We start from the raw sequence: 24,664 nt of genomic DNA on the forward strand, positions 1-24,664 counted from the left end.
GCGGTACGTTTGGCGCTCAAGGCCTTCCTCCCTTCCCTTCGCGGTCAGTCAGTTCAGGTCCTGACAGACAACACTACAGCGATGTGGTATATAAACAAGCAGGGAGGAGTAGGGTTGTACCTTCTCTACAGAGAGGCTCTGCGACTCTGGTCCTGGGCTCAGGACCATCAGATTTGCTTAATAGCAAATCATTTGGCCGGAGCACTGAATGTACGTGCGGACGTTCTCAGTCATCACTTCTCAGTAGATCACGAGTGGCGTCTCCATCCGGACCTGGTCCTCTACATCTTCAGATGTGGGGTATGCCTCAGGTGGGTCTATTTGCCACTCGGGAGAACGCGCACTGTCCGTTGTTCTGCAGCCTCCAGTATCCGTTGCAAGGAGGGTTGGGGGATAAGTTTCAGATGTCCTGGAACGACCAGTTGCTTTACGAGTTTCCCCCATACCCTTGATTCCTCGGGTTCTGAGGAAGGTTCGTCAAGACCGGGCCCAAGTCATCTTGGTGGCTCTGGACTGGCCGAGAAGGGTTATGGTATACAGACCTGCTTCAACTCTCTCAGTGCCCTCCGCTCCGTTTCCCGCTCAGGGCAAGACCTCCTCTTGCAGTCGCAGGGGCAGGTTCTACACCCCCACCACCAGAGCCTGCACCTTTATGCCTGGAGATTGAACGGGGCAACCTGAGTTCCTTTTCTCTCCCACCGGATGTAGTGGATGTTATTCTATCATCCAGGCGACACTACACTAAATCCTTTTATGCCGGTAGGTGGGCAAAATTTGTGGTTTGGTGCGGAGAGAATCAAAAAGATCCCTTAAAGGCCCACCTTTCAGATATTCTTTTGTTTGCTCTTGATTTAGCAAGGAAAGGCTATATGGTAGCTACGGTTAAAGGTTATTTGGCAGCTCTGTCGGCTTTTCTTTGCCTTCCGGACCAACTTTCTTTATTTAAATCTCCGATTGTAAATAGGTTCATTAAGGGTTTAGTTAATAAGTTTCCTCCCACGCCCTTTCTCATTCCTCAGTGGAACTTGAATCTGGTATTGACATTTCTGATGGGTTCGCCTTTCGAGCCTATGCATTCATGCCCGTTGAGATACTTGGTCTTATAGACTGTTTTCTTAATTGCGATTACTTCTGCTAGGAGGGTTGGGGAGCTTCAAGCACTTTCTGTTAAACCTCCTTTTACAATGTTTTTCCCTGATAAAGTGGTGTTGAAAACCAGGGCGGCTTTTCTGCCAAAAGTTGTCACTCCTTTTCATATAGGGCAGGCTATTACCCTTCCCTCGTTTTACCCTCCTCCCCACCCCTCTAAGGATGAAGAGAGGCTCCATCGGTTGGACCCTAAGAGGGCACTGAGTTTCTACCTGGAGAGGACAAAAGACTTTCGTCTGGATAATCAGCTGTTCGTAGGGTATGTTGGACAGCGGAAGGGCAGAGCGGTCCAGAAACGAACAATCTCCAGGTGGGTCATCCTATGTATAAACGTTTGTTACTCTCTGGCGAAGAAAGTTCCTCCTGAAGGTATCAGGGCCCATTCTACTAGGGCTAAGTCCGCTTCTTCGGCCCTAGTGAGAGGAGTTCCATTAGTGGACATTTGTAAAGCGGCAACTTGGGCGTCCCTCCATACCTTCGTAAAACATTATTGTTTGGACTCTGAAGAGAGTAGGGACGGTCATTTTGCTCGCTCGGTATTACAAGATTTCTTGGTGTAATCAGGCGGGCACCCACCACCGAGTGCGGTACGGCTTTGGGACTCTATTCATAAGGTGAGGAATCCACAGGTAGTTGTATCCATCAGAAGAACAAGTTACTTACCTTCGGTAATGCTTTTTCTGGTGGATACACTAGCTACTTGTGGATTCCTCACAGTCCCTCCCGCCTCCCCGTTGCCTGCCTCATTTCACAGTTATCTTGTAAATGGTTGATTTTTGTTTATCTGGAGATGTGTGTGTGTGTGTGTATATATATATATATATATATATATATATATATATATATATTGTGTATCTATATTTTTCTTTACGGTTTTTGATGGGTTGGTTCTCACCTGCTCGTCGTAAAGGCACGTAAAAAATGAGGTGAACTGACGTCAGTATGCCGACGAGGACCTCTTATTGGCACGTTGACGTCAAACGGAGTCACGTGGAGCCGTGCCATTATGACGTCCTTGTCGACGTGGACAGCTAGGAAGAAGACTTTCCATCGGATGCTGCCGCAAGGACGAATTCATAAGGTGAGGAATCCACAGGTAGCTAGTGTATCCACCAGAAAAAGCATTACCAAAGGTAAGTAACTTGTTCTTTGTGCTTCATAAGGTTGTCTACTTGGCTAGGGGATAAAATAAACATGTACACTCGTTGTCCTAGACTCCAAACAGTATGTCCTGGCATAGGATGACGGGAATTCCCTACCCTTGCTTATTTTTTAAATTTGACCACACTTGATTCAGATGTAGAAGGAAATTACACTTGTAATAGATACTTCTTCCTGCAGAATCCTTGCAAAGAACTCTTCATAGACGTAGTGTGCAAATCTCTTCAGCAGTGTTTGATCTCCGGTGTCAGACTTGAAACCAAGCCACTTCATCGAAAATGATGTTGCTGGTGCAAAATGTGTTTTAGTGACTGCTGTAAGGCCTTTTTTTCAAGCCCTGTGGTAGTCAGAACTTACTATGCATTCATGCTGATGTGAGAAGGCTGTTGTAGACCGTAGGAACCATGGTTTGTGTTTTTTTTGTTGGTGTTTGACTGTATGTGGTTATCTAGGAATTTGTGCAGTGTTTTGGTTTGAAATGCTTTTGAGTAAGTTAGTGTAAGAGTAAAGTGAGTGAGTGTGATGAGTTAGGTGTATGGTTTAGTGTGACTAAGGACTTTCCATTTTTCTCTTAGTCATTGAGTATCAGTTGTACCTTGCTTGGCAGGATATAATTATTTTTAATTCACTAAACAAAAGGCTGGTACGTTTGCCTGAATGTTTATTTAAAGATGTGTATTGGTGTGGTCTGTGAGATTTCCATTGATATGGCTATACTTTCCCAACTATGTCCTGGGGGCTGTTTGTGGTGTGAGAGGTCCATTTAGGGTGTGCTGTTAGAAAATGACTTGAAAGAAGCTAAACAGGTGACTTACCCCATTGAGATTTACCTGCTATTGTGTAAAGTTGTTCTAAGAGAATTGTTTAAGTTTGATACAAGTAATTTTTCATATGGAGGAAAAAGACTGTGGCATGTATAATGTGGAAATGAAGTAACTCAAGGCCTGGCTTTTCTCACAGTAATCTGTTTGGTCCTGATTTTCCTGACGTACCTAGTAGCACTCGAAAACTCTTTTGAGTAGCTGTGCACTTCATGAATGTTTGTACATTGACATAAACATAACATTTCCATAAAGCAGGATAGTTCAGAGAATTACTTTGTTGGCAGTAAAAAGAAGACAAATGAATATCTCCAACAGTGTGAACAAGTGTGATTGTGAATTATTGGTGCGTGTGCATAATGACCATTTATAGGTGAGATTGAAAAAGATATGTTATACTCTGTGTTAAATGTGGAATGTCATAATAGAATCTTGTCTCCAAGTTTCCACTGACCGTGAGAGTTCCCAGGTGACAGTTGAGGGTGGCGTGACGGTAACAAGAGATGGCTCTTTATTATACAGTGCTTGTGTGAATAAACTTCCACCTGGCGTACATCATCTTTCCCATCGTGTGGTGATTACAACATTCCTTTTTGCGACGACGGGCAGACCCACGTCTGGAAGGTATGAGCCCACGAAGGAAAGAAAGCGAGGGATATTGAGCAGAAGGGTGGCTCGTATCGTGCCGACGTTTTTTTCATTTAAAAAACTTTGAGTACTTTAGTCCGATCCTGTCGGTCATTTATTAACTTTTTGGTAGCTAAAATATACAGAACGGGACTCGCGCTTGCCCTCAAGCACGTTTGCATCGTTGGATCCAGTGTGCATCCGTAGACACCGCACTCCTAGACACACAAATACATGTGTACGCACTCTACGTTGATGTTTCGTTGGTCTTGTTGCCTGGCAACATTGCACTCCAGCACACAGCACTCTCAGAACACGGCAGCCTGCATGTCAGCACACAGTGACATGCACAGCTATCTGGCAGCACGGCACTTCTACAAGCTTCAACGCGCGTCAGATCGTTGAGGTATTTCAGAAAATCCAAGGATACGTTTTAGTGTTCTTTTAGTAATTACAACCTGCTTGTCAGCACACAGTGACACTCACACCTGCCTATTTATTATTATCTTTAACACTTTACTTGAGTTTGTTCCTCTCAAAAGACACACAACGCTGACATGCACAGCTCTTTTTGCAAGAATGTAATTATTTGCAGAGATTTCTTTTCTGGAAAGCTACATATATTTATATATATTATCTGGACGCAAATATATAGGAAGGAATGCAATATGTAAATGCACCTCCACCATTTTTGGAGTCTCCAGGCAATCTTAGATTTCTCTGGAAACAGTGCTTTGATGCATTTGAAATGTCCCTGGGAGCCATAGGCCGTCACAATTCAGACTTGAAAGTAAAACATTTTTACTACTACGTTCTTTGGGCTTTGAAGGTTGAAAATTTTTCAAATGCTTACCTGATCTTGTATTAGCGAAGGGTGAAGAATTAGACGAATACCAAGAAGCTGTCAAGAAACTAGTTACAAGATTTGATTTACAACCTAGTCTAGTTGTTCTTCGTCATAAATTATTTCAAAGGAAACAAATGCATCATAAAAAAGTTGATGACTACATCAGTGTGTTATGGCAACTTTGTTTCCAATGTCAATTCCGTACGTTTCATGACCAGCTAGTAAGAGATCAGTTCATTGGTCACTGTTCCGATAAACACAACGAAAATTACTGCCCATTGGAGATACTTCTTTGGGAGAAGTTATCAGAATTGCTAAAAGTGTTGAAATGGCACAAGTATCCCTCAAAGAACTGGCCATGTATACCACAGAGAAAGAAAGTGTTAACGCTGTGTGTGACAGAGTGTAAAGACAACAAAAGTTGTGAAAAGTTTATTTATTTATTTATTTATTTAAACATTCCAATATATGTTTTAGAATAGGCAATCCATCATATAGCAAGGAAAGTAGAGGGTGTCCGGCTAAATTTGTTTCATGTCAAAAGTGCAGCAAAATAGGCCATTTTGCAAAAGTTTGTCAAAGCTCTTGTGAGAAAAGTACTAAAGTCAATTGTGCAGTCAGTGAAAAACAATATAATGAACAACTAACAAAAGAATTCCAAGATATGATTGTGGTTGTTACTGAAGAGCATGTAGTGAGAGGTGACCCAGGTGAATGTTGAGATCCCTATGTGGATATTAAGGTAGGGGATAAAACTTTATATCTGTTAATGGACTAAGAAGCACGCATAACAATGGTTTTGGCTAATTTATTCCATAAGACTTGGGGTGATCGCCATATGTTCCCACCTGACAGAGCCCCTGTTTCATTTGAAGGCCGTAAACTTGAATTAGAAGGGTACATTTAAGATATCTTGTAGTTTAAAGGACGTAAGATCCAAGGCAAGATTTATGTTGTTATAAAGGGTCTTAACATCTTGCGTTGGTTTCATCGAGGGTTGTTTGAAATGGCACTCGAACCAGGGGCAGATGAACAACTGGTAGTTGTCAAAGATTTGTCATCACGTGAGGTTTTAGAAAAGGAATATCCTAAAGCATTCTCTAAAGATCTTGGTCAAATTGTGAGATTCGAACATAGGATTAAAGTAAAAAAAGATGCCATTCCGATAAAATACAAAATGAGATCTGTTCCCACCTGACAGAGCTCCTGTGTCATCTAAAGGTTGTAAAATTGCATTAGAAGCGTACATTGAAAATATCTTGGAATTTAAAGGACGTAGGATCAAAGGCAAGATTTATGTTGCTGTGAATGGTCTTAACATCTTGGGTTGGTTTCATCAGGGGTTGTTTGGAATAGTACTCAAACCAGGGACATATGAACAAGTGGTAATTATCAAAGATCGGGCGTGGTTTTTGGAATAGGAATTTCCTAAAGCATTCTCTAAAGATCTTGGTCAAATTGCGGGATTCCAACATAGGAATAAAGTAAAACAAGATGCCATTCCGGTAAAACACAAAATGAGATCTGTGCCGTTTAGCCTTAAGGATGACCTCAAACTAGAGCTAGAGAAATTACTAGAAAAGGGTGTGATTGAACCAATTGAGCCTAGTCTGTGGTTGACTCCCCTTGTAGTAGCTCGCAAACAAAGCAGTGAGATGCATTTATGTATAGAACTGCGGAGTCTTAATAAAGAAATCTGGTTAGACTAATTTCCTCTACCCCTGATAAGTGATCTTCTGGAAGAATTGAGAGGTCGTGGAGTGATTTTCTGAGATTGACCTAGCATCTGCTTATCATCAAGTGGTCTTAGAAGAACGTTCTTGGCATTGTACAGCATTTAATTCACCATTTGGTAACTTTAAATTTTGCAGGATGCCATTTGGTTTGGCATCAGCGGCCTCTGCTTTTTAGCACATTATGAAAACATTATTGGAAAATGTTCCAGGAGTCTTCGTCTTTCAAGATGATATCTTAATTTTTGCTAAACATTTTGAGGAACATGAGCAAGTGCTCAAGTCTGTATGCCATGTTTTTCAGAAAAATGGAGTAGTAGTAAAGAAGGAAAAGTGTGAGTTCTGGAGAAGAGATATTGAGTTTATGGGAGACAAGGTATCTTGTGAGGGTATTAGCCCTAGACCGGGTCTTGTCAAAGCAGTGGTAGAATGTCCTAGTCCTAAGAACAAACTATGCTCATTTATTGGGCTTTGTGAATTCTTTGCCAAATTTTAACTAATATGTTAAAAACAAGGTGTATTATCACAGTAGATGCCAATAAATGTGGGCTGGGTGCGGTGTTGACGCAAAAGAGTGGGGAAGGGGAGGTCAATATCAGTTGTGCGTCAAGGGTTCTCCGTGAAGCAGAATAAATTATTCTTTCATAGAGAAAGAGCTCTTGGCATGCTTCTGGGTGTGTGGAAACACTCAGGAGTTGCATATGGGGAAGGAAGGTTGTCAGACAGACAGACCACAAGCCAATGGTCTTTATATTGCATGGTGAAAAAATTAAATACTCAACCCCGCGAATTGCTCATTTAACCCTAAATTGTTACACTATGATGTACAAGTTAAGCATATCCCAGGAAGGGATAATGTTAGAGCTGATTTGTTATCCAGATTGCCTATCACTGACCAAGAGATGTTAGACCCGGAGGAGGATAAAGAGAGTTGTTTATAGCATCAGTTGACAAGACACAAACCATGGCATGTAGTGAGACTGAGTGGAAGTCAGCTTGTGAGGAGGATGTGATTTTGGTCAAAGTAAAACAGTTCATTGTTAATGGGTGGCCTAAAGAGAGAAATTGGGTTGGGGATATTCAACCCTTTTTTCTAAGTGGCAGAGGACCTTCCCATTGAAGATGGGGTGGTGATGAGAAATGACAAATGGGTGACTCCTGAAACAATCCGGATTAAATTGATAAAGAATGCCCATCATGGCCATTTGGGTTGTACCATGACGAAAAGGAGGGTCAGAGAACATTATTGGCGGCCATCCATGGTTAAGGAAGTGGATGCAGTAGTGAAAAACGTTGTTGTATGTAGTAATGCTGAGAAAGGTCTTGAAGTAGTGACACCCCCTTTATAGCCCTTACGAATACCAGAAACGACCTGGATGAAAGTTTTAATTGACGTGGTGAGTCCATTCAATTTTCTCCCACACCTTTCGTGCTACGCTTTTGTTCTCATGGACTATCATAGCAAATGGCCAGAGGTTTGTTTCTTTTCCACACCCAGTACAAACAATGGCACTAAATTTTTACAAGACATTTTCATGAGGGAAGGTTTTCCTGAAGCTATTATTTCTGACAATGGTGTGCAATTCGTCAGTTATAAGGAGCGATTCTTGAAACAGTCAGGCATTAAACATTTAAAGAATTCACTATACCCCCACCAAGCCAATGGTTTGGTAGAAAGAATGAACAGGTTAGTAGGTAATTGTGTAAAGTGGGCCAAAAACAACAAATTTGACACAGAAGAAGCGGTGAAATCTATGTTGTGGTTTTATCACACTACTCACTCTCTTACTAAGATTTCCCTGTTTGAATTACAGAGAGGATGCAAAGCCACATCCATTGTACACCCGGCATGGTTACCCAAATTAGGGAAAAGTGATGGTGCCTCCAATGGGGTGGATAATTCGGATATGAAGAACAGTGTGTTAGAAGGTCAAGAGGTGATGAAAACCAGGTTTGATAGCAAAAAGTCCACAAGAAGAGTGTGTTTAAGTCCCGGTGGTGTGGTTCGTGTGAAGAACAGTACCTTTGTTAAAAAAGGTGGTCAAAGTTTTGGTGTTCTGGTGAGGGTAAAACAAAATATGTGGCAATGCAGTGATGGTACAGGGTGGACATTGCTGGAACATGGCCAGAGAAGTAAAGGTATGAGGAAATGGACCCACAGTCACTAGTGATGTCGGAAAGGCACAAGAGATTTTAGAACCTTCTACCCAATATGTTGAAAAGTCTGTGGGTGCATCAGAGGAGACACTTTACGTAGATCGACACAAAGTTCCTTTGTCCCATGGAAGCTGAAATAATGTAGGTTCTCTCTAGCCGTTTGTATTTTCTTCAGGAACGGTGATAGCTCTTGCATATGTTTTGAATGTTTTATCATTTTATTTAGTTATTTATTTTTATATTGATGCTTAGTTAATTCGTTTTTTGTTTGTTTTTTATCTAGTTCAAATGTTTTTTTTTTTATAAGAAAAAGAGGTAATGTGTCACACTCTGTGTTAAATGCGGAATGTCATAATAGAATCTTGTGTCCAAGATTCCACTGACCACGAGAGTTCCCGGGTGACAGGAGGGGGCGGCTGGACGGGAACGAGAGATGGCTCTTTCTTGTACAGCTCTTGTGTGAATAAACCTCCACCTGGCGTACATCCTCTTACCCATCGTGTGGTGATTACAACAAGATAGTATTTGGTTTTATAATTTGTCATAGACTGCTGTTGGATGCAAGATGAAAGCCATCAGACAGGTTATCTGTTTTTTTTTGGTTGTGTGGTAAGGGGCGTGTATAACATATTGGATGCAGGTTGTAAGTTCATTTTGGATTTGGATAATAGGGAAGATTATAACTATTCTCCAGAAAAAAAACTTTTATGGTGTGAGAAAGTGCATTCTGAGGATGGGAATTCAGACTTGGTTGTACTGTGGGAGTAAACCCTGGATTGTTTGGTTACTGTTAAAGTGGAATCCCTACGCTATTGGCCCAACCTTGGCCTGGACTCGTGTGGTAATGTTTCAGCATTAATGGAGGATAGAAGGAAAAATACTGTGTCCATTTGTCACTAAGAGCTCAGGTTCTTAGGCTGCTAAAATATAACAGTATATTGTATGAGAAGGTGAGTGTAGGGAAGGATAGGACAGCGCCTTGTAACACATTGTTTGTCGATGGAGAGGAAGGATTCAGGGCACGGACCCTTGCCCATTTGGTGCTATGATTTAAGGGTCTTGGGTGCTAGAAGATGACGATGTGGTGAATGAACGTGAATAAAAGGAGAATTGTATATCATGAACAGGTAATAATTTAGGCAGTCTGGTTGAATAGTACATCTGTATACAAGGGGCAGGAAAAGTAAACAGGAGTGCCAGGAGGAGAGAGTAAAAAGGAACATTTTAGGCTAAAATCTGCGTCCCTTTTAACTGTTTCCTAACTTGCAAAGTCTGAAGCTGTGTAAGTAAACTTATGACTGCTTTTCCACTTATCTCCCTTGTTCTAAAGGTGATGAATGATTGGAGAAAGATCGCTATGGATACAGTAATGTGAGCTTTACTTTGTCAATACTGGTTTGTTTCCCACCAGATAGTCAAAGAATAACTCCATGTCCAGTGTATAAAAAATTGACTATTGCCTAAAAACCCTCTCCCAAATCAGCAAGACTCCTGACTTGAGGACTTATTTTGACGGATACTTTTAACTGTAGATTCGTCTCCTTAGAATTCTCTCCTGCTGCCAGACTGTATACGGTATTCCAGCAATGCTCCTGCACACCACTAGGTGTTGCAGTGTGACTCCAGGCTACCCCATAAGTCAGGAAGTGGAGCCTCATAAATCTTGGCCATCCCTTAACCCCGGTCATCATTTGCTTTCTTTCTGCGCCTTCTGTCACGGATCCTGAGCCCTGCTCCCACATTCATCAACCTTGTGCAATTTCAAAAACATTCTAAAATCAGTGTGCTTGGGAATTATCTCCACCTAAAGTGACAGGCTTCAAGCTGTGCCATGATTTTAGAAAACAGATGTTGGTCACAGACCCACATGGGGTGTTTCTTTGGCATATGGACTCAGGACACGACTAGAAGTTTTCTGACAAGTGCACCCTTATGCACCTAAAGGTGATAAGGGGCCCTGAAGGTGAAGCTGTATGTCGCCAAACACAAGTCATCTAGACCATCCCGCTAATCCTATTCTGGGTCACTGGCACAATCTTGCTCCCTTGGTTGCTCTCACAAGAGGTCTACATTGTGTCAAAAGTCCTCCAGTAAGTCCAAATTGAAGTCTAAATGCAAGCCTAAAGCACAGTCGTACTCAAACCCATCCCGCCACTCCATGTCCAAGGAGACAGCATGAGGGAGTTATAATGTTAGCTGGTCACCGTCTGGATTTTAGAACATTGAACATATTCCCCAGCTGATTCTGGGGAGCCTTGAGTGTCCCTGGATATCAGTTATGTGAAACCAAATCAAGCCTTCAAAGGAAACAATGCTGCAAACATATCCCTCTTTTCCGGCACCCTGTGGCACACCTTTGGGCCCCAAGGATCTGCATGGGCCTCTAGTCAGGTGGGGCGGTGGGGTCCTTCTTAGGCACTGACTAACTCTTAGGACAGTTCTGGGTTCAGTAACTACTCTGGCACAGAAGTGCCAGGATGCCATTCGTAGACACTGGTGGTGGTGTCCCTGGAAAAGGATCAGATTTAGATCCCAGTGTCTGACCCTAACTTCAGCCACATCTCGACTGTTGTCACACTACAAAATTACTACAGAGTAACCAATCGGCATACAGCCTGATTCTCAATTGAAGCCTCTACCAGGGTAGTCGCACCCATAAAGGTTATCTTTTCAGCTCCGACTATGAACAATGTACATCACCAGAGAGAGATGATGATGGAGAGGTAGGAAGATTTGATCTTACACCTCATTGTGCTAAGTTTTTATATGGGCAGTTGAGGTCCTGGATTTCCCTTCTGTTGAGACCAAGGCTAATGTCCTTACAAAAGTTGTATGGCCTGAACCTGCAACATCTGAGACTGTGCTTTCCTTCAACACGGCTCTCACTTTTTCTTTGATGGACACTTTATCAAAGCCCTTTTTCTGTCTGTCAGTAAATAGTCAAGTGGCCAGGTATCACAGACCGGCACCTGGCAACCTCCATGTGGTACTAAGCATCCTCCTCCCGAAAACCTGGTGGCTCAGGATTCAACCAGTAAGGTTAATCCTAATTCATTCCCCACAATTCCTCCGGATAGGAAGTTCCAGAAGATTTAGGCATCTGGAAAATAAATGTTCTCTTTGGCCAGCCTGACGCTGAGCTCAGTCGGTGCAGTTCATTTTAAGATTTCCTATTAGAACACTCATTAGGACATGGCCAGTGAGGTTTTGCCAGCTTTCCCGAAAGCCCTTAGGGCCTCTCTGGCTCAACAATTCAAGATGGAAAAGATGCAGCCAAGTTTGTGATTTGTGCTGGCCTAGATACTATGGACTGCTTTGGGAGGGGAGTTTGCACCAACATCATGCTCTGTCGCCACATGTGGACACGTCATGTGTTTTTCTTGTGATGTGCAAGGTTCTTTCAAGGACGTGCTCTTTAATAGTTCACACCTTTTTGGCAAAGAAGCTTGTTCTGCCTAGAGCATTTTAGGGACAGTTGCGCCATGGCATGCTCTCATGGAATGCTGACTCCCAAGCAGATCCCTCACCAGTTAAGGATATTTAAGGCTATACCAGGTTGTTGGCAAACAGACGGTCTACATTGCCCCAACCTTTGCAGTAGTCACATCAGTCCTTTCAAGGCAGACGATCAGGGTCTGGCATGTATCCTTCAGGCCAGCAGGAGAACCGGTCCTCTCAGTTCCCATCCCTGTTCTCAAAACCTCTAAGACACTTTAGTTTGCCCTTAGCAACACACATCCTCCCTGAGATGGAACAGGGTTCAATATTTCCTTAGAGGATCGCAATCCTTCACGCACAAAAAATGTGTCATACCAGATCGTTTGTCATGGCTATTCCCTTGCCTTCCCTTTCTGTTTTTTGTGCCACATCCTCCTCCCCCCCTGCCCCCCACCTTAACATCCGATCAACTATGAGGGGCACCTCTCAATTCTGTTGCAGGAGATGCGAGTGCTGCTTTCCAAATGTTTTGAGAGGGTTCTGGACTCTGAAAAAGAAGTTTGTTATGCTTGCCCTTTCCCTGTGTCAAAAAAGGACAGAGGCCTCCAAGCTGTATTTGACAGTTGAGAATAAATTAAAATGTTCAGGTTTGTCTGGATCTTGGACACTGCACCCAGGAGACTGTGGATGGTGTCCTGGGATATGCAGGATATATATTTTCATATTCCCTTTCTGCAGTCCCACAGGCATTACCTTGGCAAGGAGCGTTTTCAGTTTGGAGTGCTCCCCTTTGGCCACACCTGACTCCTTCTCACAGAGCAATTCATGGTGTTCTGTCCGCATAGGGAGTCTGGGACATTTAAGCTATGATCCCCATGTTTCATCCTCTGTCCTAGATTTCGATAAGAGCAGTTCTGTGGCTTCTTGGCCTCTTACTTCTGCAAATTCCTGGTTTGCTACACTGCGTGGCACATGCATGCTCTTCAATCGAACTTGACGTTCCAGCAGGCTCAGCCACAAGGAAATCGGACAGATGCCTTCCAGATTTCAGAAGAGATAGCTCACCATCTGCAGTGGTGCCTAACTGAACATAGTGTGTTCAGTGTCAGACTCTTCTCCCTTCCCCATAGAAAGCTGGTGATTGATGCATCACTGCTGGGTTAGGGAAGATGTCCGGGGTAGAGGGAGATCAGGGAACCATGGGTTCCTGTGGAAGCCTAGATCCATATCAGTCTTTTGGAGTTGCAGGCTATTCATCTGTCATTGAAGGCAATATTGGGAGGCAGATCCAGTTTCTCATGGACAACACCATCGCCATGGTGTACTACAACAAGCGGAGTGGAGTGTGGTCCTGGGTCAGTAGACTCTGCCTTTGAAGCTGGCTAAAGCATTAGAACATTTCTCTGATCGCCAAACACCTAGTGGTATCCTTCAGTGGCAGGGCAGACAAGCTTAGCCTGTGGTGTCTAGCGGACCACAATTAGAGTCTGCAGCCTGAGGGTAGTGCAAGTCATCTTCCTACAGTGTGGAAAACTCTGGCTAGATCTTTTTGCCACCATCCAGAACTTGTACTATCAAAGCTTTTGTGAGGTTCCACCAAGACACTCGCTATGTGATACATTTTGGAGGGAGTCACCTACAGAACTCCTGTCTTGAGTTCTGAAAAATATTTGGGATTACTGGGCTCAAGTCATTCTAGTAGTTCCTGATTGGGCCGGGAGGGTATGGTACCTTTAACTTCTGGGCATGAGCATCTGACCTCTAATTAGCCTCCAACTTTAAGAGCATCTCATGTTGTAGCAGCAGGGTACGGTCCTTCACCCATACCTGCATAATTTACACCTCCATGCATGGAGATTTAGTGGCAGCAGTTAAATGTGTTTGCTATATCAACGGAAGTGGTAGATATCATCCTTGTCACTCTACAAAGTCTGTTTAAGTCATGGTTGGGGCAGATTTGTGTCCTGGTGTGGACTTAACAAGACAGGTCATTTACAAGTCAAACTGTTGGTTCTCCTGTTCAGTTTGTCTTTACTACTAGCAAGGCCTTTCATTGGGCTTATAAAGGTTATTTGTCACCTTTTTTGGCTTTTCTACATTTGCTGGACCAACCGTCCTTGTTTAAATCACCTGTAATGAGGCAGTTAATTAAAGGTTTGACACACGTTTCTTTCCTGGCGGTTTGTGGTGCAGCAGTGGGACCTTAACTTGATCGCGACATTTCTCATATGTTCACCCTGACTCTAACGTAATGATGAGGATGACATTCTTGAGTGAATTCCAGGTACTGTCAGTGTAACCGCCCTATGTAGAAACTGGCTATCTAAACAGTGTACCAATGTAGGGGTACACCAGACCTCAAAAAATGATAAAAATGTTGCTAGACCTGCAGGTGAAGTAACTTGAACAATATACTCGACCTTAATACAATGGACTTGACCCGTAAATGTCCTAAGCAAATATTTTATGTTACAGAGCCATCTTTTTCTTCATTCTCACGGGTGCACCTTCAGATACTTCAGTTCAGCATTTCTGCTGTACAGAAAACCTGTTTGTTTGATTAAATAGACTAAACGTTTGCTCCATGTATAATAAGAATTTAGCCCACATATAGGGTACACATAAGCCATGACTTGTCTCTTAGTTTACTAACAGCATTGTCATCAGGGCAGGAGTGTTTCTCAGTTTATGTTTAAACACTCACTTTTAATAATTATATTACTAAATCATGATGTAGGAGCACACTGTCATTTACAAGACAATACATTTCTAAGAAATGTCCAAAAACCTTCCCTCTAACTTGCATCTTTACTGGTAAAACTATGTAGTGTATTAACAAAACTGGGTTTCGGAAAACATGTTTATCACCAAGTAAAGTGTTCTGATTTGTTATAATCCTATTAAAACATTTTTTTCATCACACAGAAGTACAAAAAATGGGCTTCCAAACCACTGAAATATATTTAGAAATGTTTGCACAGTTGACTTAGTTATTTAAATTCTGTGTGTTAGGAAAAACCTGACACCCTACAACCTTTCATTTCACGCTCTTTTCAACAGGTCAAACAGTTCACCTTACAAACTCCTGGAACTCTGCAGTCAGAAGGGAAAGTAACTGTAAGAATACAAACTGCCTTTTGACCTCTGTCTCTAAAAACAGAGCAAATGTGACTAGATAAGAACAAGATTTAAAGGTGTCTTTATTGCCCCTTTACTTTTTGACTGAACAGAACATCTGTTCTTTGTCAACTCCCCAGAAGGGGTGAGTAGGTCCTAAAAATAGCTCGACCTGATAAAATATGACTCCCCATAGCAAGTGGGTGAGTCATTTTTTCGAGTCCTGTATACTATTCAGATATTAGAGGCGACCTTTATTGGCTGACAGATGTTAAAATAATCTGAAATGCTCTGTGTTTTGGTAGTGTGGGCGAGCAGTTTAGCCTTATCGGAGGGTAGTGTTAAGCATTTGTTGAACACAATGAGACACACTCAAGAAGAAACTCAAGACCAATTTAGAAAAATAACAGATTTTTATCTTAATTGAGACACCACGATCTTCAAAATCAAGTAAGTACCTTTTGAGTTAGCGATATTTCAACACTTAGAAAATACATCTGTCAGATTTGAGACATGAGCCTCGAACGCGGTAATGTTATCCTATGGGGAGAACATACATTGCACAGGGTCAGTTGTCAACGACTTACAGGACTGTTCATCTGGACTCAAGGTAAGTAGGGGCAAAGGTCTTTAGAACCACCAGCAGATTGGGTTTACCTTCCCTAGTTTGTCCAGGTGCAGAGGTGCTCATATTGGTGGTAGCCTTGGATGCTGTGTGTTGAAGTCAATGGGAGCAGTACTTTTAACAAAAGAGCAGTAAGTGGGGACTGGGTAGCGAGCCTGGCTGAACCCAAAGGAGGGTTTGGTTCTTGAGGTTCTGTGGGGTCAGGGCCCACCGTTGGTTGGCTCGGGCTGAGGGGCTTGAGTACAGAGGTGTTTTGTCCGGCGGGTCACTGGCGTTAGAGGCTCTCCTCCTGGGGTCGACCTGATGAGGGAAAACAAGGCAGCAGGGCCACTCTTGGTGCAGCCTCAGTGATGCTGACGATTTCTTGTCTGTAGGTCGGTCTTGGTGGTGTTAGTGTCCTGCCTGGACACTAAACACGCCTTGGTGTTTACAACTGGCTGGGGTACTCTGGGTATTGGTGGAGGGAGGCTGCAGGCAGGCTCATCATTTTGAAGACAGGCTAGGTCGACGGGGCTGTACTCCTGGACACTCGGGATCCTTTTCCTGTTGAAATCTCCCTCGGTGGACCTGATGATCAGCAAAACAGAGGACCGGACTGTCGCAATTGGCTCTTGCAGGTGCAGGTAAGTTACTCCTCCAGTTAAAGGGAGATGCTGACTGGGGGGTGAAGTGCTGGCATTCCTCCAAGGCTCTGAGTTAGATGCACATCTGCAGGATGAGTCGACTCTTTGCAACTGTCGAGCCTGAGCAGGCAGAGTTTTGCACCAAGTCCACAGTTCTTGTGTCTGCTCTTCTTCTCTTTGTAGTCAAACAGATCAGCGTTCTAGTGTTAGGGAGCCACCTAAATACTCCATTTAGGGGTGTTTAGGGGAGTGTGGAGTAGTAACCAATGGGCTACCTACCCCCGGGGGGGGGAAAGAGGGTGGGGGGGACTACATTCCCTTATGACCACTTCATTTGAGGAGTGGATAACCCTGTCCCAGAATTCCTAATTCCACCAAAAGCAAGATAGTGGAACCCTTCCTTTGTGGAGCACATCAGACAGCCCACCTAGGGGGTGTGACCAGCCTGGTAGTGCAAAAGCCATCTTGGTGGAGGAGGTGATAACACCTTATTCCAGATCAGGCACTGTTTCTGGCCTCTGAGAGCACGCACTATCACTTCCAGGGGGTCAGAAACTTGTCTGTGGTGGCAGTCTGGTCAATACTAGTCAGCCAGCATACGAGAGGACTAGTAGGTTTTTAGGGAGCATCTCTAAGGTACCCTCTGGGTGCATGTCTTAATTTGAATCCAAAACGGTATACACCTGTAGGTGGAACACATTTGTGGCATGGTGTACAGACAAGTCTGTTGACCCCCTCTTTGCCCACCTTTCTGAGGTTCTTTTGTTAATTCTTTCTTTGGTCCAGCAGGGCTGTGCTCTGGGCACCTTAAAGGTTATTTGTCTGCCATCCCAGCTTTCCTCCATTTGCCTGACCCACCCTCCTTATTTGAATCTCCCATTGTTGAATGATTTCGTAAGGGCCTTACCCATATCTTTCCTCCTTCCCCGGTCATAATGCCCCAATGGGATTTGAACTTAGTTCTTAGCTATCTGTGTGCTCCCTTTAAGCTGCTTCTCAGCTGTTCACTTCGCCTGCTTACTCTGAAAACAGTCTTCCTTGTGGCTATTACCTCTGCCCACAGAGCGAGTGACCTGCAGGCTCTTTCTTCAAACCCACCTTTCATCTCCATCCACCCTGACAAGGTGGTGCTTCATACTTAGGCTTCTTTTCTGCCTAAAAGGGTCACGCCCTTTCATGTAGGCCTATCCATCACTTTGCCTCCTTTTCACCCGACCCCACATCCTTCTATGGAAGAGGAGAGACTTCACCGTCTGGACCGACCTAAAAATAGTGATGGCGTTCTATCTTAATCATACAAAAGGGCTCCAGGAGGACAGTCAACTCTTATGTTATGTGGGTACGCAGAAACTTTGGCCAGTGCAGAAGAGAACTATCTCTAGATGGGTCTTTCTCTGCATTAAAATGTGCTACGTTTTGGCTAAGAAGCAACCCCGAGGGCATGTGCTCTCATTCTACTGAGCAACTGCTGCACCCACTGCGTTAGTACTCTAAGTTCCAGTCCTGGACATCTGCCAGGCAGCAATGTGGGTGTCCTTGCACATGTTTACTAAACACTACTGCCTGGGGGACAGGTCTGAAGGGATGACTACTTTGCCCGTTCGGTCCTGCAGGACTTTCTGGTATGATCTTGGTTCGCAGACCTGCCTCAGGAGATGATATTGCTTGGGTATCTATTCTAAGGTAAGGAATCTGCAACTAGAAGTCTGTATCAGATTAACAAGTTACTTACCTTCGGTAATGAATTCACTGGTAGAGACATACTCTAGTTACAGATTCCTTTCCGACCCAACCATCCTCCCCGCAAGCTGATTTCTAGGGACAGGGACTTCCCTTTCAGGGCCCTAGTTCTGGTGCAGCAGACTACATTTTCTTCATGGCTCTGCACTTCTGGTGTGGAAAGTCGTGAAAAGAAACTGACCTTGGTGCACCAGGGTGGCACTTATAAACGGCCCGCAACGTCATATCTGGCACCCACGACGCCAATGATAGATGCAAAGTCGATCGATGCCACCTAACTGAGTGCAACTGACTGCTAGAAGAAAAATCTCCGGAACTAGACTGACACCCGGGGGAAATTCTAAGGTAAGGAATCTGCAACTAGAATATATCTCTACCAGATAATTCATTACCGAAGGTAAGCAACCTGTTTGGTTGGTTGTTAGTAGACAGATCCTGCTAACATTTGAAAACAAAGTTCCCATTTCGACCTGTTTCCGGTAATCTGTGTGTTTGAGCTCACAAAAACTCAGCACCTTTTCCCTTTACTATGGAAGAAAGCAAATTATTGTGACCACTCTTTAAAAAGGGATGGTGATTTTCACTGAGGGTAGAGGAATTTCTTCCTTGGACAAAGAAATTGGCTGTGATACTATTTTCCATGCGTTGCATGCTTTTGTGCAGGCTGGTACGTCAGAGGTGTTCTTAGCCCTTAAGCTATTACAGAGGAAACCACCATTCGAGCATTAGTTACCCATGGTCCAAATGAGTCATCATTCACAAGGTCAAGCAAGAATCACATGTTCCTTCCCCTTTACTCCCCAATAAAGGTAATGACCCCAGGTAGGGTTTAGGATGGTTCTTTTAAGAGATAGATACAGTAGGCCGTCTATCTACAGAAGTAAAAAATACAAAGGCCTGTGCCTCTGAAGAGGAATCACAGTGCTCCCATCATAAATAACTGCATAGCCTATGTTGAAGTGTGGTAGCCACCTTCACTCTGAGTATCTAACTTTTTTGGGTGTCCCCCAGTATTCCGAGCACAAAATAACAAAAAGAAAAACTGCTGAAGCACCTCTAGTGGGCTAACTCTTTGAGTCAATTAGAGAAAAACCATTAGGCTTTTAATTAAAAAAAAATGAAGGGCAGAAGTTGGTTTTACCAAACCATGCAGGGGACCTTTAAACAAAGGCAACCCACAAGGGTGGGCATATGCACAGAAATGAGTGTTCCTCTTATAATGTACACAAACATCTGTGCTAAGAGCACTAAAGGCTCTTAATTGTTATGTAAGCAATATCAGGTCACACCACTAGGTGGAAGGATACACCTTGCGTTGATAATAGGAAAAGGCCAGTGGAAAAGGGGTTATGGGGGCATCATGCCGGTATCGGTTACAAGCAATGTACAGTAAATGAGGCTATAACCGATTTTCTCTGTGAAAGAAGCAATTTGTGTGTAAAGTAGTACTGATGGGACTTCTAACCCCAGATGCCTGACTTTACGAATTCCTCCAGGCATTGGAAAAACAAAAAGTAGCCAAGCAAAAGTACTAAATTTTCCATCATCCATGAGCACAGGAAATGACATTACGGCACTATGCTGTCCTTCCCACTCCCAGGACCTACTAAATGTCTGCTGCAACATAGACGAGCAGCGGGCGTGCGAAGGCAAGCTAGTATGTGCCTGTCCGCACCTGGACTGCACTCCGCACCAGAAACCCTGGTCCGATCACAGCCCAGCGATACACCGCAGCAGTTGTTGGGTCACTAGACCCCAGACTCCTTTCTCACCACCGCTGCTGTGCTGCACCTTTCACCACAGTTGGAGCTTTCACCTGCTCCCTCTTCTGGTTGCCAGCAGCCACCCACCAACACTCCCCACTCAAATACTAATATCACTCAACACCCCCTCCCAACACACTCGCCACATAAGCATCAACAATGCCTACACTCATACCCTACACCACATCCCACATAAGCACCAATGCCTACACTCCCCACCCTACACCACATGCCACAGCAAACATGCATGTCAACACTCACTCACATGCTTCTTAACAGTGGATCACTCACCAAACATGCAACCAAAATATAAGACCTGCTGCACATCAACGCATCCAACAACCTCTTCATCACAGAGACCTGACTCAGCCCCTCATTGGCTCCCGATATCGCTAAGGCAATCCCAGCAGTCTCCAAAATCGCTCAACAGGACCACCTTCACAAGCAATGAGGAGGACTCGCTAACACCTACAAGGAATCCATCAAATGTACGACTTGCACAGAGAATGCCACCCAATACATTGAAAAACTACACTTCAAGCTGCAAATCTCTGAACACTTCACCTTGAATGGAACTCTCGCCTACTGAACACCCGCTCGACAAGCCACCTTTAAGAAACACATTGTCAACTTCATTGCTCTGCTCGCCTTCGACTCCTGAGCCTACATTCTTCTTGGTGACCTCAACTTTCACATGGAAGACTGAAACAGCCTCTGCTCCACAGCATTTCTCAAAAGCTTGAGCAACATCGGACTCTGCCAACTTATCACAGAACTGACACTCAACGCAGGACACACACACCGGACCCCATCTTTACCACAAGTGACAACATCAAATACAACTCCACGACACCGCTCACATGGACTGACCAGTCCATTAAGCACTTCCAAATCAACACGCCTCAAGTCAACACCTCTACCATTCTGAGTCGCAGTTGTAGCAAAATTAGAGAAACAGACTGGCTCAGCACCTTCACCACGGATCAACCTATCCCCACAATCAACCTCGACAAGGACATCAACAACTGAATCAAGAACTGTGCAGACTCCCTTGCACCCATCAAACCCAGCAAGCATAGTAGATCAAACAAGCATGCCAGCTGATACACAGAAGATCTCTGTGTCTTCAAACAGCGAGAAATTAAATGGAGAGAGACACAGCCATGAAACCAACAACCTATCCAACTTCTTCCACAGCAAAATCACAAACATCTACAGCAACTTCGCACACCGACCCAACCCCAGAGGAACCCAGCCACCTGACGGAATGGACAACCCTCACCAGAAACAACATAGCAGCAGTCCTGCAGACCATCCACCCATGGGCCTCAACTGACCCATGCCCCCACTACATCTACAACCTGGTAACATCACAATTCTGCACCACCCAGACCCACATCATCAACACTTCCTTCACACCCTCCACTTTCCCCGATGACTACAAACCTGGAGAAATGAATGCCCTCCTCATGAAGCCCACAGCCGACCGGAATCAACTGAGCAATTTCCGATCCATATCTGGCTTTCAATATTGCATCTTTGCCTCCTAATGTGCTTTCGGTTCAAAGTGACTTATGGTTTAGCTTCAGAAATCCACAACGCAAGAGGACCTTGCTCCACCTTAGACTGTTTTCGCTGCCATGGGGTTTCTACGTTATTGAGTGCCTGATGAAGAGCTGTGAATGAAAAGGATTTTTGGCACTAGAGGATCTGGTACTTGGAGGACTAAAACTATCGCATCAAGAATATCAGCCTGCACCAGATCAAGCTAAAGGGCCCAGTCATATAAGGAAGACTCGTTTGGTGGGTGGTGATGGAGAACGCTCCTTTTTAGGGTCGAGCTTGCGGGTGCATGCACTAGCGCATGCGTCTCGCTTGCGAGAGACTGTTGTGTTCAGTACAGGGCTTGGGGCCCGCCTGTCACTCACCATTTGTTGGTTTGCGTGGCATTCTCCTTTAAAGCCACGTAATTTGCAGACCTGGCATCACTTTCGTTCCTCTGTGTAGAGCAGAGATCAAGCACTAAATGATGCAAATTAATTAGTGCCAGTCCGCTGCTCCTGGCGGTTACGAGGTACTATTTGTTCTTTAACTTCGAGTGCCCCGCAAACAGAAGCTAACTTTATTTTATTTTGCCAAGTCGCCTTTTCTCAGTTTCTTCTCATGTATCCTTTTGTTTTTGCTTGTGGGCGCTGTTGTCAAAAGATGACAATTAAATTGTTCGAAATATGAGAGACCTATTACATTGCTAATGCTTGTTAAATTTTGCAGTAATTGCATTTAGCAATACAAGCTGCAAACAGATTCTTTCTAGTATCTAACATTTTCCATGTCGAGCTTTTCAACAATTATCAAAGGTAAATAACAAGTATCTTTCTCGTGCCGTTCATGTAACTTCCACTTCCATTTAATAACTACATTTCTGTAACTTTATGGTTTAGAGCTTCAAGATGTTAAGCAGACAACTGGTTTGGTGTCCTCTGGTGAGAGTGAGGCATGCATGCTACTGCTCTGTACGCTTGCTCCTGCATTTATTCAGTGTTATTTTTGCTTTTTAATAATCATCCCTTCTTGTTTTTTAGTTCTAGAAAGCTGGCTAGATTTCACAGGAGAACTGGAACCACCTGACCCCCTTGCAAGACTGCCTCAACTCAAGCGCAGAATTAAACAACTCTTACAAGACATGGGAAAAGTTCAGCAGATAGCAACTCTCTGCACTGTATGACAAAAGGGGAATCTTGTCAAAACGGACTTTAAAGACGTTTAAGATTTTCTTAAAAGATAATAGGAAATTCAAAATAACATATTTTTGTGCCATCACATTGGTGGCATGTCGCCATGGAAATGAAAGTGTACCAAGCAAGATTTAATCGGGCATTGGACGTGAAGGCTAGCACCAGGTCTAAACTTGAGCATGAACCTTACATATCAATAAACAATTATCTGCTTATCATCATACATTTACACGCTGACATGTTTTAAGTGTCAATTGTTTTGCAGTATATTGCCCTCTACAAAAGTATGACCTGAACCGGATAGAAAGACATTTATTTTAAACTGAATAACTCCACTGATTAAATAGAAACGAACAGGTACCTACCATCTGTGCTTTGTGTATTGAATGTTTCATATGCAAGTATCCGTTACTTTATTTTCCAAATGTTGTCGTTTAGACAACTGGATATACCTGTGTCCTCTTGTAGAGGTCTGTGTCAAAGCCGAGGGGCCCGGGAGTAAACTGCTTTAATATTTTTGCAGTGTGGCACGTTAGGTGTGCATTGTTTTTAAATAGATGGTGTGCATGCTAGCCACAAAATGTGCCAAATATGCTTCTTTGATTGGAGTTTGAGTATTTCTCATGTATTTGTCAAAATTTGTTGCTGTGCCAGACAAGATAATTTTACTTAAGAAAAATAATTCTTCAGAAAACATTTTAATAGCACTATTCAGGACCAAGCTTGTTTTGCTTGTTTTTCTTCCTGAGTAGCATTACCGATGGTTTGCTTTTTTCAAACATGCATACAACCTCAGCAGGGCTGAGGATTGTCGAGCAGCAAAACGGACTGTGAACTGTAAAACCACTAGAAAGAAATATATTGTAGATTTTTCTTTTCTTTTTTTTACAAAACTAAAGCCTCAGTCATGATTGCACACAATGTAGAAACCAAAGGCAACTTTGTTGCTGCATTAGCTCTTTCTGGTATTGAGCCCTGTTCCTCCTCTACTGTAGTGCTCACACAGACTGTCACTGCACCAGTGCGTAATATGTATATATACATATATATATAAATATAAATAATATACATGTTTATATGTACACATGTCTAGTTTTATTACAATATACTAAAAATACCTATGGTTAACATATTAAATGTTGCCTTTTAAATGACTGTTTCTAAAAAAAAACAAAAGGAAAATAATGTATGTACAGGATTTTGGAATTTGTATAAATGACTGTTAAAAAGGAGGCTATTTAACTGATGACATTAAAATACTTGAACATTTTATGTCTTGTCTATCTATTTGTTTGTATGAAAAGCATTTCGCCTAGAATCCCTCTTGATTTTATCTCTGAAGTAATAAGTACCGCATACTAAAAATAGATACATTTGCAAGAACTGTTCACTGTAAAGTAATGTCTGCAAAATTGTGCATTGTTTATTCTGAATAATTCTGCTTCTAATGGATCCTTCGGTCTGCAGATTCTTCACATCCTAATATCTTCCAAACTGGATCTGTAAAGTTGAAATGGCTCTCCTGCTCTGATAGCGACTTGGCTCCAACTTGCATCAGGGACCATCCTGGATATGACATCATTAAGCCATATGATTCTCCACCCGATACATTGTAATAACCCATGGAACTCTAATTGTGGAACAGCATAGTCAATCCCTCCTTCTCCCCTTGTATGTTAACCCTCTTCCTGGATACAACTGAGAATATTGGAGAGAATCTTTTAGAGAGAAAGATGGGGTATGAGAAGGAACAAGAGAAAGACGCTCAGTATAGTAGGCTGGCTCCAAGTACGTGGTGTTAAACATGCATTTCACAGTGTAGGAAGTTGGCCTGGTGTGTGGTGAGCAGCTTTGGTGTTATCACCCTGTACCAGGTCCAAGTGTATCCCCTATTAGTGAAGTGCTGTCAGTGTCTAGGAAGGCAGGTTCTCTAGAGGTAGCTGTGGATGAGCGGCCAAGGCTTATCTTCGAGACATGAAAAGCTTATGCAAAACCACTTAGTCACACAGCACTTACACACATGAAAGAACCACACAGTATTACAAAAATAAAGGTACTTTATGTTAGTGACACAGATACTCAAATACTATCTAGGCAATACTCTACTAGCAGGCGAGTAAACACACTA

The 24,664-nt window shown here is 43.3% G+C and overlaps 1 protein-coding gene across 4 annotated transcripts in view; it reads left to right on the forward strand.

Moving 5' to 3' along the window:
- Positions 1–23,806, forward strand: part of PHF20L1 (PHD finger protein 20 like 1) — a 764,530-nt gene extending 740,724 nt beyond the window's left edge. For all 4 annotated transcript variants that reach the window (XM_069220776.1, XM_069220778.1, XM_069220775.1 and 1 more), the window contains one exon: positions 22,384–23,806. In XM_069220776.1, coding sequence (XP_069076877.1) covers positions 22,384–22,526 — 143 coding nt within the window. In that variant the 3' untranslated portion in view covers positions 22,527–23,806. The remainder of the gene's footprint in view (positions 1–22,383) is intronic.
- The last annotated feature ends 858 nt before the right edge of the window (positions 23,807–24,664 follow it).

This window comes from Pleurodeles waltl, chromosome 2_2 (genome assembly GCF_031143425.1).
Source record: "Pleurodeles waltl isolate 20211129_DDA chromosome 2_2, aPleWal1.hap1.20221129, whole genome shotgun sequence".
Classification (NCBI taxonomy): Eukaryota; Metazoa; Chordata; class Amphibia; order Caudata; family Salamandridae; genus Pleurodeles; species Pleurodeles waltl.